Raw genomic sequence first — 14,926 nt, 5'->3', positions numbered from 1 at the left:
ATTATGAGGTCTTAAACTGTTGAACTTTATAAGGAAAGATACATTTGAAGAACAGTTGGAAATTTTAATTTTTTTTTAATGAAATGTAACAGCACAATAATTTTTGTGTTTCAAAACAAGGATATAAAAGAGGAACACAAAACAGCACGTAAACAAATAAATAAAACCTAAGTTGTACGATATACAATGTGTTATATTCTGGAGTGTAATATGATGTGTTAGAATGAGCTTCAGGTCTGTACAGTATAACATTAGCAGTGAAACTTAAAAGCAGATACTATTTCATTTATTGACCATGGTTTCGAAAGTAAAACAGTTACGGCATTTGACCATAAAGTTAATGCTAATGGCTATAGTCGTGTTCTTGAAACAGTGTGTGTATTGCGTGTTAGTATTAATATGTAGCATTTGTCTGTATGGATTTATATGGTGAAGGTCTCTTTACCAGTCTTCAGCAACTTCCAGTGTTATACTCTAGGCCAAGGCCTATACTCTAGGCCAGATACATAGCCTTTAGTTGTGTGTAGAGGATTATGGAGTATTTTGCTGTCAGCCTACAGTGAAAGAGAGATTTCAGAAAATGGCTGTAAGTTGAATATAACATGTAGTACTTTCATTATGGATGGTTATTTTGCAGTCAAATTTGTGGAAAAAGGAAAAGTAGTTGCTGTTTGGTTTCAAGTTTCAATTTAGGATATAATTTTTTACGTTTTTATAGATGTCCCCTAAACAATACATACATAGCTAATTAACCATGACTAATAGGGCCTGATAGGGAGCCTTTTATTTGTGTGTTGAAGAAGAAAGAGGAATTTAAACTGCACAAATCACGAAAGTTTTCTCGACTCACCAGAAAACTTCCTTAAAGAATATTTTATGAATCGTTACAGAGCGTGGCATCTTCGGGATCTGATGGACCAATCAGCCTGGACGAGTACATGGAGTTAAAACAGTCGCTGGCAGCTGCCGAGGAAAGGATCCAGCACCTTCTAACTCTGAACAAAAAACTGAACCAAGAATATGATATGATGAAATCCATGGTGAGAAGAAAAAATATTTCTTAATAACTTCATAAGTTTAGTCGATGGTGAGAATAAATAATTTATTTTTTAGTAACTTCATAGTTTGAGCATTTCCCATTTAGACTGTAAAGTTTCTTGCCTAACTATAGATCCGTCACACAAGTTCATGACCAATGGAGTCTTGCAGTAAATGCTTCATAATGGAAACTGACTGATTAATTTCTATCAAGGAAGGATGGGTTGGGAGTAAACAAATCATATCCATCATCACCCCAATGAAATATGTTTGCAAGGTCAGAACATGTGACTGAATCAGTGGGTGTAGTGGTTAATAGTGTCTCCACCACATCCATAAGTTGGTTCCCAGTGCAAAACCCCACCAGGGAGCAAATTCTCTCGACCATTTCAAGACGTGCTACATTGCTGTGTTTGGTGAAGGAGATTTGTCAATGGATTGGTATTTCTGGTCTACCAACATGTGACAGGTGTTATCTACAATTGTATGATAAGAACTTTAAGATGCCTCAACCCAATAAATCCTTAGTATATTTTACAAATCTTCCTGTTGGCATTTGCAGCGTTGTTTGGTGACGTGAGTCAGTCAGTAGCTCCAAGGTCTGTTTGGTTTTTATATGTTCCCAAGGGTAAAAAAGCCAACGAAAGCTTATTTGAAATCCTATGAATTTTTATGGTGATGTACACCAAGCCTTGTCTGTCTTTGATGAGTGTTAAATGGAAGGCTGCCGCTTGACGTTCCCATCCCCCAAAGAAAAAGACTAGGAGTGTACCTCAGCATCTGATATTTTTCTCAAATACTGAGAGAGGTGAAGTCGCCCGGTATCCATCATAGCAGCAGTGCAGCAATTGTTAACAAGAGCCATTAAAAAACCATAACAAGCAGAATTACCTACTGTACCCAATTGGTTTAAGGAAGATAGCTTTTATCAACTTGTAGACTTCAGTCTAAGCATTGTCACACAGGATTTGATGGTCTATATCCTAATGAACTATCGACTTGTACATTTAGGTTATCAAAAGTACACAAGTTTTGCATTGGCAAAATGGAAGGAATTTCCATATGCGGGAATTTTTGGAACAAGAAATTAAGATTTGTCTTATGATTCAATCATGCTTTAATATTTCTGGAAATGTGTAGTACTTTATCACACTCTGCCTAAACTTGCATTACCAAACTGTTTGGAAAGTAGGACATTTTTGACTTTTTGCATAATATATATATATATAATATATAGTATATATAGCATGCATGTTGGTTAGAATCATGTTTGATCTCTAGAGTAAGGCAAAATATGTCACCAAAACAGAACTAGTATTGTTCGATACAGGTGACAAACGCCTACAGTGGAAATACGACCTTACGAACCTCTGGACATACAATCAGTGTCCATAGCCTAGTGGTTAGGGTGTCCGCATATATAAGCAAGAGGCCCGGGTTTGAATTCTGGTATATATATATATATATATATATATATATATATATATATATATATATATATATATATATATATAAAAAGACAAAAACTATCATACTTTGTTGTTATGTTTCAGTAAATAGCTTGGCATTTCCTGATGTTGTATTATAAATACATGATTGTGTATAGTTTCCCAGAAATCTCTAGAGGTCTGCCACTTTTATACATCTTTGCAAAGACCAAAATGTACCTCTGCTCTATGAAAACTGCGTATCGATTTCTTTTGCTTGAGACCTCCAGAAAAAATGTTTCAAACTTTCAATTATTTTACTATGTCTGAACAGGTCAACAACTTGAAATTAGAAAATGCTCAACTGAGGAACCTGCAGCGAGGAACGGACAACTCACACAGTCAGACAAAACCAGACAAGGACGGTAAAGCCGCTGGTTCCAAAGATACCTCCAGGGAAGGCTCTCGATGCGTGTCAATGTATGAAGACCGCCCTCATAGTAAACCCACCCACATCTGGCAACCCGATGTAAAAGAAGGTGACAGCGAAATCAGCGAAAATAGCGAAACCAGCGATGGCGACTCTTCAAAGGCAGGAAAGAAACCGAAACCTAAACCGAAAGTACCGGTATGGTTGTGTTTAATAACTCTCTTTCAGTTGCCGGACTATGAATTTGATATTAGAGACTATTACTGTTTGCACTATTTAGAGATGTGGTTATGAGCCCAATGCCTGTTGTCAGCAAATTGAGGATAATTGCTTATGATTTGGTAAAGAGGTGGGAAGTTATGAAAAGTTCTTCCCCAGTCCCAGATATGTCCTCATTTATTTCTATCATTGATTGTTTTTTTTTATTTTCCTATGGCTTTAATGTTTTGATTTAACTCTACGTAAAAGTTCTTCTGTGATTTTTCACATCTTTTTATAAGAATGAAGTGATTGGAAATGACATTCATGTAGCAGATGTAAAGTGTGTTGGTGTGTGGTAGCACACAGAGGCTAGTAGAAAAAGTTGACACGTTTAGAATCGTTCCTGGAATCATTCTAGGAGAAATTAAGACATGGAACTCCTTATAGAACCATTTTACTGCAAGACTTTGTGTGTGTGTCTGTGTGGGTGGAATGGGGGGGGGGGGCTGTGTTCTGGGTGAGGCTACCAATCATCATTTCAAGCCATTTAATGTACATAGTCACAAACCAGGCTCATCTTGTTGAAATAAAAACAAATTTACAAATCCAAGGTAGCATCCAACCGTGTGGGAAATTATTGACCTTTCTAAGACGGCTCATTTGCATAAAGCCACAAAATAATTCATGTTTTTTTTCTGGAAATTACTTATCACAGGAATTGTGTAGATTAACATATATATGGAATATATATAAGATATAAAAGATATAACAAGCCATTTTTTGTTTTTTGTTTTTCAGCAGAGGAAACCTGCCAATAGGTCAGAAGATGAAGGAGATAAGAGAGTGAGCACGACGGGAAGTGATTACGAAAATACTCCAGCAATAGCGAGCAACGAGAAACGGTAGGACGCACCAAACTAGCCTCAGGCGCGTAGCCAAGAGGGGGGGCGAAGGGGGCAGCCCCCCATTGAGCATATTTTTTTTGTATGTTTTTATTATATAGCTAGTAATTTCAAAAGAGAAATGCTAAGATGCAACTTACAAGGCCTGGGAATTGCCATTTCCAGCGATCTGGGAGGCATTTTCAGCCAAAATGTTCTTGTACACTTTGCGCCAACTCATGGTGGTGCTAAACTTAGATAGTTTGCAATGCCGTATCTACTGCTCTGATAGTTTGCTTACAGTTTCGCTCCTCCTTTGGCAAATTCCTCACTACGCGCCTGACTAGCCTTGTAAACTCAGTCAAATTGTAATTACACACAGAAACATTTTCCCGGGCTATTTGACTTGGAAATGTCATTCATTCATATTTGTCTGCTTTTCTACGAAGCCCGATATAAACCAAAAATGAAAACCCATCTTGGTGACATTTTTCTATTTCACAGAAACTTTTTTGTTTTTTTGTAAATCAAACGATTCTAGGATTAATTTTTCTGCCCAGATCTAAATCTTCCGATCCTAAGAGTCCATCTGCCAGTGAAGAGTCTTCCTCACCTCATCTATCGTCCGCATCTTCTCGGGGGGACGACACGTCCCCACGATCACAGTCTTCCGTGGATGGAGAGGACAAGAGTCCGTCTCCAGAGGAGGTAGTGAGCGCTACGGAGAAGATCACTCGTAACATACAGAAACTACTCACCGTCACTCAGGAGGGTAACGCTAGCAAGTGAGTTGTGTCAATTGTCTTTTGAGCCCAGGACAACCTATGTTAGGTTTATTTTCTTCTGTCCCCCCCTCCTCCCATTGTTCCCCCCCATCCCTCCTCTCATAGCTCTCTTCCACCCTTTTTTCTCCACACCTTGCTGTCTTTGTCCTTACCCCCATCCCTTAATCCTCTCTTTGTCCCTCAACTGTTTATCTCCTACCTCTTCTCTTCCCCTGTTGGTTTCTTTCTTCTCTCCATCCCTTGTCTACTAATCCCCTTACATCTATCTCTTTGTGTTCACCATGCTCATTTAACCTGTCTGTATTCTGTGCATGTTTTTGTCCCTTCTGTTACTGCTACTTGTCATTTAGCCTTTGAAGAAGATCCTGCTAGGATCGAAACATCAGGCGAACTTACTTTTACACATTCTCCTACACAGGCTCTCTAGTGGATAAGCAGTTTGCTAACAGTTTTATTTTATTTAGGTTTATTTTCCCTTAACCGTTGCCACCTTTGTCATACTCGGCCCTAGCCGAGGGGCATTGAAAGACAGGTCTAGCCCAGTCGACAATTACATCGCCAGTTCCCCATTTAAATAGTTCATTTTTCATTTTTAAGTATATTATGGAAATGAGGGAACACATTACTCTCTGTGGCATAATTTCTGCTCCCCTTATTGACCGCAGGGGCTGTAAGTCCCCTTGACCCCTTCCTCTCTCTCCAGACCCGCTGACTTGCTGATTTCATGTTTGTTCTCCTCATCCAGGTTTTTATCTGCATCAGATGAAATTATGGCTGCAGTCAAGGAAATGGCAGATCTGTTTCCAGGGGTATGTCACCGTCATTTTCGTCATAAATTTTGTGGTTTTAGAAAAGGTTTCATTGTGGTGCAAAATGATAGCAATAATGAGTTTCTTCAAATGAAATAATAATCTCAGCTTGGATGCTTGACGTAATAGAAAGCATAAATTAAGGAAAGTGAAAACCTGTTATACGATAATTATTCATCATTTAGTTCTGAAAAAATTGTAGGAAATTAATGATCAAATCTGTTGTCCATGAAACTTTTTCTCAATATTTGTATCATTGGTAGTATTAGGTGCACTCATGTCCCGACAAACTGATGGGCTTTATAACACAGACAGTATCGTAGATGTGTTTTTTTTTTGGGTGGGTGGGGTGGGGGTGGGGGGAGGAGTGGTGGTGTGTTAGTTGTTTGCAACATAAATTGACTTGGTATCATCCTCGGTGATAGTGACCGGTCATCTGTGGTATTTGCACATTCCTGCAGGTTTGAGATATGCTCCATGTTTCTGTGAGTCCTCTACCCGAAGTTCTAATCCTACGAATTTTTCTAATGTTGTTAATGGCGGTTGAGTATAGACAGTTTAAATATCGCAGTCGGGAGAACTCTGCTCCGAGTGCAGCAGAGTTTATTTGTCAATGAGGTGTTATGTAGGAATACGTTTTAAGGTTTAGTAAGTGTTAATAACTGAAACCATTTCCATTAGTTCCCCTTTCTTATTACCTCTTCAATTTTTGTTTCGTTGTTTGTTGCAGAATCCCAAGACCCCAAGTCAGGCCAACCCACTGAAGGCATTGAATATGGGCGCAAACAGATTGAAGGAAGAATGTAAGAGGGCAGCATCGGTTAAGCCCAACTCAGGCAACGACTCCTCGCAGAAAATCATCACATGTGCCTACGATATAGCTAAAGCAGCCAAGCAGTTAGTCTCCATATTTAAGTAGTTTCGTTCATCGATCTGGTAGCTAAAATACAATGAATGATGATGATGATGATATTGATGTGTTTTGTGGCCTTCTTGTAAATTCATTTTTCATTGTATCAGAATAATAAAATATTACAGACTATAGTGGGTAGCTAAAGCTGGAATTTATGTGCTGTTTGAGTAGGTTAAAAGTTATTAATCAAAATATCAAATTTTCAACAATTTTTTGTTTGTTTTGCTGGATACCTGCCAGAATCTAGATTAGGAAAATTGTTTCTTCACAAAGTGGGTTATTATGAAGCAATGCTTCCTGGAAGATGGTCTTCTAGCCCTAATCCTGTGACAGTTTCTGCATGCTACATGTTGAAGGTATAGATGTACATCATTTTGACATGCAAGTAATTCCACGAGTTACCCAGTTCAAGGACCCAATTTACAGATATTTAATTTCTAAATTCAGCACCTTGGCTGGTTTCTGCTGTACATTGCAGAATTTGATAGAACTTGAAACTTTGTAATTTGAAATGAGACTCGATATTGTCAAAGCATTTTGCCAAAGTTGGTCAGTGATCAGCATTGTTATTGTTTCTCGTCAATATCAATTAATATCCGGCCAAATAATAAAAGCTGCTCTAAGTATGAATATGAACCAAACATTTTGTTAATTCCAGGCCATCATTTGATTTTAATTGTCTGAAAATATTATTGGCATATATTGGGTTCAAGAGGGTAAGGGTCAAGGAGGCGTGAAGATTTTTCTGGATATGTTCTATCAGCACATTGCCTGCACAAAATGACATCTCAGGATTACAGCCAGTGTGGACAATTTTCCAATGTTAATACCACTCTATACTGTCCTCTCATATCATGCTTCAAAGCCCTCATACTGTTGGTGTTTAAGAGTTGCCAAACTTGATCGAATAGAAATAGGACATTCATACTGCCAGTACATGTGCTTTGAAACAAGCTCTGAAAAGTAGTGCCTAGCAAAAAGACATTTAAGTGAAGAGATTCAAAACTGTTCTTTTACTCATCTGTTTAGAACTCTCTTAATTACTTTAAAAGTAAACAATTTTTTGTCACCTATATTTCTTTTGAGGACTCAAAGCAATGGTGAAAGTCACCAGTATCGACACAAAACATTAACATATCATAATATATTTCTTACATTTATTAAAGAGAGATTCCTCTGCAACTTTCCCTTTTTTTATTTATCATTTTGTGGGAAAAATTTGAACCAATTTAATGGTTAGCCGAGTGAAAACTATTTTTGAAAATGACAGTTAACAGCACCTCTGAGATTGAGTATTTAACTGACATTGTTTGCTTCTAACATACTTGGGGACCATACTGATGCATTGACTTTCTTCTGGGATGAGTAAAACATTGCACAAAATATTGAATATTTGTTTTATTCCTTGCCGAAGGCAAAAGTTATCCATGTGATGGCGTGTAATGGGTGTGTGATGCTGCTTGTGAATACTATATCTCAAGAAGGGTAACCCTGAGGAAACTCAAACTTGGCATGTGGATGCCCCACATTTACCCAGGAAACTCATTTCATTTCGTGTAGGTCAAAGGTCATTTGGGGTCACTGTTGGTCAAACTCTGAAAACCTAGTGAACACACGATATCTCAAGAAGGGAAACAGTAATGAATCTGATACTTGGCGTGTGGATGTCCCATATTGAGTACAAGAATTCTATTTTTTTTTTGTAGAGGTCATGGTCATTTGGGGTCACCAGAGGTCAAATTGTGATAACATTGCAAACACAATATCTCAAGAAGGGAAGCTGATGCATCTCATACTGGGTGGGTGGGTGCCCCATATTGAGTAGAAGAATCCTATTGTTTTTGGGGCAGGTCAAATGGTGAAAACCCTGTAAATATGCTATATCGAGCAGGAAAACATGCCTGGCATCTGTCTGGCATGCAAGAAGCTGATTTATGACCATGTGAACATGACATCAATCTGTTAGATCTGCTATATTAAATTAATAATAAAGACAACCCTATTCAAAAATGGTGGAGATTAGAGGTCAAACTGGAATCCTTGTACACATGATATCTGAGAGGTAAAACCTTGACTGATTCATGGTTCAACAAACATATTAAACATTCTATACTTTAAGTGTGAACACAGTCAATTTACAATGAAAATGTGTCAATTTGAAATCAAAGTTCTTCCTATTTCCTAACGACAAGGAATCACTAGGCCTTTTGGCTTTCTGTGTCATTCTTGTAGTTGAGGAAGGTGAAACATACTTTAGCAAGAGTAGATTTTGTCGTCAACAAAAAATTAGAGGTCATAACTACTGGGACAGCATTTCTGAATTTGGAGGTTTCCCAAATTTGATAAAAAACAAACATGCAATATTTTGTGTAATGCTTTGCTTTGCCAGAGCAATGCCTATTTCTTTTATATTTTAGTGTGTATCATTTGTAGCAGTGTAAATTGCTTGATAGGTTTTGTATTTTCACAGAAGCAAGAAGTTATTATCCCACCAATGAATTAAGATTTGATCTTCTTCATGAGAAATTTTTGGTAAAAGATACATTTTCCATCATTTTAGGATTAGTAACGTTGAAATATCGACAAATCTTGTTCTGCCGACAAAATTATAGAATTTTGCCATTGTTCATTGTAATATCCAATGTAAGCAAATTATTTCAGATCTGTAACATCATCCAGTTACAAATTATTCTATTCGTTCACAAGTACTTCCATTTCAGATCTAGCATAGTTAAAGAGGATAGTTTAGATGCAAATTGAACCTCTGGAGTTCAAACTATTTACAAATATAAATATGCATCAGGTTAGGGTGAATGGTCAAATCTGATTGGCTGGAAAGAATTGAAATTTTCCAAAAATGTACAGACTAAAGGTTAATTCTGCCTCACTACAATTTGCCAGAATTTTTATACATTTGGCAACCCACAGTGATGTATTAGAAGCCCTACACATGATATGAAAGTCATGAACTGTTTGTTTGGTACTGCAACCTCCATTTCTATTCATTTTCATGTGAGGCTGAATAATTAAAGAATTTGAAGAACCAATAGAAATTAAGTGTTTCTGTTGTATTATTTTACAGCTTGTTTTCATGTACAGAAGTCGAACAATATCATTTTGCACAAGTATTTAGACCATTTCTTGTTTAAGTATTAAGAAAGAAATATTGTACTTGATTTATTAATCTATAGCATGGATTTGAAAAAAAAATATTCTAGAGTGCATTTTTAATTATAATCTAATTATAAGGTATAGCCAGATATATTAGGTTATATGCAATATGCTCAGCTTTGTTTTAAATGAGCAAAATAAATATTTGATGGGAAGAAAAGCTCATGGTGTTCCGTTTTCTTGTTTACTGCTGTATAACATCTCGACAAGGAATACAAAAATTTAAAAAATATATCAATTTTTTTCAAATTGTAATATGCATAATATATAGGAAAACATCATAATAAAAAAATGAGAAGGAACAATCCTCACACAGTTATTACAGGCACAGATGAGAACAAATATGTTTCGTCATGAAAACTTCATCCCTGTTTTCTTCATTTAAATGAAGGATACCATCATGTAAATGCTGGTCCCCACACTACTCGAGGGTTTAGAACATGGAGACTTTGTATTAATTTGTCAAATGGATGTGGCAATATACCATTGGTCAGAGAAGCCAAGATGCCCCAAGACTTGAACACTGGTTTGAGTATTTAAGAATAAACATAACTCTCTCTACTCAAGTCATGCACTCCAATAAATGTAGCTGAAGAAAGTTTGTAACAATTTAGCATTGCAATCCCCCCCCGACCCAATTTTGAATGTTTGCACTGTTTCTTAAAATTCCCTCTCATTACATAGTTGTGATTTCCATACTAGAGAAAGTGAAAATATAATTTAATGAACTGTTGACTACATTCATTTACGTCTGGGTAAGAAACCATTTTCCACCAGAAGAAACAAATGCAAAAACCTGGACATTTTTTCTCATTACGTCAACTGGGAAATGCATGAGGAAGTATTTTACTTTCCTGCTGTTGGTTTTTCATCCTTTCTTTTACTTGTACCTTGTACTTTGACTTTAAAAAGTTGCATTTATTAATCAAGAACTTCAATCACCAACTATTTTATATCTACTCCATATCCTTTCATTCATTCCATGCAAATGGTTGTAGATTTTCATATATTATCTCTGAGTCGTTGCTTGTAGGATAACATTATAGAACCAACTTATTATTATCCTCATTCCTCGTAACTCCTCGGTATCTTCCAGCAATCTGGAGGTATATTTTGTAATTCTTCAGCCTTTAAGTACTGTTGCACAAGGCTTTCACTTTATTGCGGTAAAACCTTTTTAACCAGAGTTAAATCCAGCACCCCACCGTCATCCCCAATCCAAATCCTCCGCCTTCATCAAGTCATGCAAAGATGGAGGAATTATAGATGGAGGAAGATCTCTTCTGCCTCTTAGCTCAACAGGCATCTTAAAAATACTGCCTCGCTCTTCAGATTCGGAGGAATCTGCAGGACGACTAGAAGCTGCCGTTGCTCTTTCATCTTGTAGGATGGCTCTTCTGGACATCCATCCGTCAAGGGTAGGATTCATCACCAATCTTTCTCTTCTTTTCTGTTCTTCAAGCCTCTTCTTTGCTTCCTCTGCCTGGTAATTCAGGTCAATTTCTGCGACGAAAAGTTTGGATGCCACAACGGTAATCTCTCACTTGAATGCACATCAATTTATTATTTTTTTTCTCGTGATCAAAGACGAATAAATATCTCATTTGAAAACTGGCTTTTAAATAGTTACAAATGAACCACCCCAGTCAGACTACTGATCTGTTATTATCCATCTCATTGAACGAACATAATATGGACTAGCTTAAAGGAAACAGGATATCTAAGGTGTCATGAAAATCACTGACTAAAATGCAATGCATAACTGCAATTCCCTTGCTATATCATTTTAGAAGATAAATGATTACATCGACAAAACATGGGTTACACTATTAAGGCTACTAAGTAAAATAAATTGGCATAACACCACACACACATATCAATAGATTGATTCAGGGTACGGCTTACTAGCTAACTACTCACTAATGCGAAGCTGTTTCTCCCACTGAGGCGTCAAATGTGAAAATCTGCATAGTGGATGGAAATCACAGTGCCCTGTAATTAACAATGATAGAAGAAGAAAAACTTGAAATTGTCAGACGAAAGGAGAGAATGTGAAATATAAGTTCATGAACCAATGACTATAATCATTTACATCTTAACTTTAAAATGATTTTCCACCAAAAGACACGACAGACTGGGGGGACATTTCTCATTGTGTCAACAGCAAAATACATGAGGATATGTTTTACTCTCCTGTCGTTCCCTTTTTTGTTTCTTTTGGGGAAATTTTTTGGCTGTAAAAAGTTGCATTTGTTAATTAAAAACCTGCCAAAAACAAATATTTATATCCACTCCATACTTTTCATTCCTTGCATGTAACCTTGTTTGTGACTGTACTTTGTAAACGTAGCAGTAAACACTGGCTAATAGTTTTGTCATATACTGAGTGGAAAAGGAGGTATACAACCACATATTTCAATGTACAACTATTAGTTACCGGGGAAACTGTAAAAATTATGGGTAATCACAGTCACTGCACATCAGAAACACAAACTCACAGCACTTAGCATCACTATCAGTGTACTGAGAATCAGACTGGTAGTGTATTTTGGTAGTTGCTACTGTAAGTACAGTACTGGCTCATTCTGTTTAAGTTGTTCTCACTGCCAATTCTATTTACAGCTAGTTGTGCAATACTGTGACTTCTATAAAACTTATTCATCTCAGTATTTCAAGTAAGATGAATATGTTCTTTTTGCTTTTTCAAGGTTGATCGTACTGTAAGGTGACCATATTTGCCTGACTGGAATCAGGGACATTTATTGCGTAACTGATATGGGGGAGGGGTCTAAGGGGAGGGGGTGTCCCCCTCCCTTTGGAAAATTTTCTAGTGCCTAAGGTGCTTAGATGTAAAATGGTGATACTTAGAAGCTCTTTTTAAATCAATTTTATTTTCAAAAATGTAGCCTTTTCTTAGATGAAATTTATTTACTTTACGAAAGAGTGCTAAGCTAGATCGATCTAGCATAAACTACTTTACACTGGCCCACCTGAAATACTGTTTAGTTCCGTTCTGCGACTGCACACTTGAATAAATTTGTTTTTTTACAATTATTTTACTTATAATGTGGGATATTTTCGAAATTCCTGAACATTTTGACGAATCGGGGACATTTCCGGGGACACTTGTTCATCCGGGACAGCACACTGTAATCGGGGACTGTCCCTGAAAATCAGGGACGTCTGGTCACCTTATCGTACTGAGTATATGTTGTCATTTGAGGTGTTCCTTGTAAATTATTACATTTACTGCTTCCAGTGAACACAGCTGTCTCATGTCTGTCGTGTTATGTATTGGAATGCAGAGATATTTGTCAGTTTTGGCTGTGGTGAACTCGTCATTATCCCTGAAGCATTACATTGCCAAGTAGTAATTTGCATTATTGCATTTAAGGCTGTGTGGTTTGGTGAAGCAAAAAACGCTCAGCAAGTAACCAAAAAACACCTAGTTTTAGTTAGTAGTGCATACAAATTTTTAAATAAGTAATAAAATAGAACTCAAAGTACCGTTTTGATGTAACGTTCGGCAAGGTTTCTTCTTGGATTCTTCAGCTAATATTTCTGCCGGATCTACAAAAGAAAAAGAACTGCCCTGATTTGGTCGATACAAGTGAAAAGTACAATTGAGTTCTTTTTCATAAATTAAACAATTTCAATGATTTGATATTTTGCCAAGTAAAAGCTAATTAGATATATCTTATTAAGAGCACCAATAAAACATAGTATCAAACAAAAGAAGTTAATGCAGCCATTTTCAGCAAAATCAAAGTTATTAAGTTTTTCTGTGATTACGCTGAACAACAGGATAATGAAAATACATCACTTGGTAAAACCATCTCGATCTTTCTGAAAAAGATACTCCCAAAAGGACGAAACTTAGCGAGACCAAATTATTCCATACGGCAGCTCGATTACACCTTTTACGCCATATTGATAACTGCAGCCAAATAAGGTGGTGCTGTTTAACTAAAATTAATTATCACCACCACTTGTATTAAATCATCATTCCTCAGATACTAAACTTAATCTATCCTGAGAATCTACAATCTCAGAGCCAAATTCTATCCTTCTCGATCCTCTTAATAATTGCAATGTGCCTAATCAGTTCGTAAGCCATTCTGCTTCTCCAACAAATCTGTATTTTCCGCTGTCCAAATATTGTTTTCCGCTGACAAATTTGGTGTGCGACAGCACAATTTTTTCTCAGTGGAAATAATGGTACCCGGCGTGCTTACCAGTCAAAACGTCCCTTTACCAAAACGTCCCCGCTATTGGTCAAAACGTTACCGTTGGTCAAAACGTCCCCGTCTATCACATTCATTCAGAGTTGTGAATATATATTAATTTTAAATTACAATTTGGCTAAGTTATCGGCATGCAAGTTGGATTACAGGCGCTAAATAAATCATGAAGGACTACAACGTTTAATTATATTTGGTATGAAAACAAAAAATATTATACTAGAGGAATTAAAAACGAATTTGGATGCGTTTACTATACAATATATATATATATATATATCTATATAGGGAAATTTTTCCACAAAACATCCACACTTACATTCCAACTGATTATAAAAGCGCGGATTTTTTGCCTCACGGGAACGATTTGAATGCGGGGACGTTTTGGTAAAAAGCGGGGACGTTTTGGTCTTAAAAAAGCGGGGACATTTTGGTAAAGGGACGTTTTGACTGGATACCCCCGGCGTTGCGTAGGCCAATGGAATACAACAATAGCACCTAACAAACAATGTTCATGTTATTATTTGGGTGTTATTTTAACTGCTACTGCTAGGTTACTGTAAATTAAGCTAGTTGTTATTCGGCTACAGGCATCAGTGATGTTAGGCCTAGCCTAGGCTCTGCCCCAAACTCCTTGGTTCGGCTGCAATCAGTAGCCTAAAGTTATGGGCCTAAGCTAGGCTAGGCCATCTTCATTCGAATTTAATACCAGCTACCTTTGTAGTTGAAGTAATGCATTTTCACTTTTCTGTCATGTTGCACGCCCATCATATGCTTTTTTCTGTTTTGTTTATTATCAGGAAAACTCTTGTCACAGTAATCACAGAAATATTTTTTGCCCATCTTGCCGTTTTCAACTTTGTTTCTTTGACAAACGTTAGTTATGGTTTACCATGATGTTGCTCAGGGAAGTGATTCATGTACCAAATATGGTGGGAGTTGTTGATATGGTCACATTTCGAAGTAAATAATGGGCAGTTAATTATGTTCTATTACTATGAGAGCATATTTATAGTTTTTGTGCTATGTA

At 36.8% G+C, this 14,926-nt stretch overlaps 2 protein-coding genes across 3 annotated transcripts in view; one reads left to right on the top strand and one right to left on the bottom strand.

Moving 5' to 3' along the window:
- Positions 1–9,816, top strand: part of LOC139981173 (ARF GTPase-activating protein GIT2-like) — a 29,241-nt gene extending 19,425 nt beyond the window's left edge. The window contains exons 13-18 of one of the 2 annotated variants that reach the window (XM_071993370.1): positions 891–1,040; positions 2,800–3,093; positions 3,898–3,998; positions 4,538–4,762; positions 5,508–5,571; positions 6,302–9,816. In XM_071993370.1, the coding sequence (XP_071849471.1) occupies positions 891–1,040; positions 2,800–3,093; positions 3,898–3,998; positions 4,538–4,762; positions 5,508–5,571; positions 6,302–6,490 (1,023 nt within the window). In that variant the 3' untranslated portion in view covers positions 6,491–9,816. Of the gene's footprint in view, positions 1–890; positions 1,041–2,799; positions 3,094–3,894; positions 3,999–4,537; positions 4,763–5,507; positions 5,572–6,301 lie in introns of both variants that reach the window. The other variant, XM_071993369.1, reaches the window with a different exon arrangement.
- On the bottom strand, positions 9,538–14,876 carry LOC139981178 (zinc finger matrin-type protein 5-like). The gene is made up of 4 exons (XM_071993378.1): positions 14,613–14,876; positions 13,163–13,225; positions 11,576–11,647; positions 9,538–11,158 (listed from the first exon to the last, which is right to left on the bottom strand). The coding sequence occupies exons 1-4, from the start codon at positions 14,737–14,739 to the stop codon at positions 10,863–10,865; spliced, it is 558 nt and encodes a 185-aa protein (XP_071849479.1). The 5' UTR covers positions 14,740–14,876; the 3' UTR covers positions 9,538–10,862.
- Positions 14,877–14,926: the final 50 nt, after the last annotated feature.

Source organism: Apostichopus japonicus, chromosome 15 (assembly GCF_037975245.1).
Source record: "Apostichopus japonicus isolate 1M-3 chromosome 15, ASM3797524v1, whole genome shotgun sequence".
Classification (NCBI taxonomy): Eukaryota; Metazoa; Echinodermata; class Holothuroidea; order Aspidochirotida; family Stichopodidae; genus Apostichopus; species Apostichopus japonicus.
This window is presented reverse-complemented; position numbering and strand designations above follow the sequence as displayed.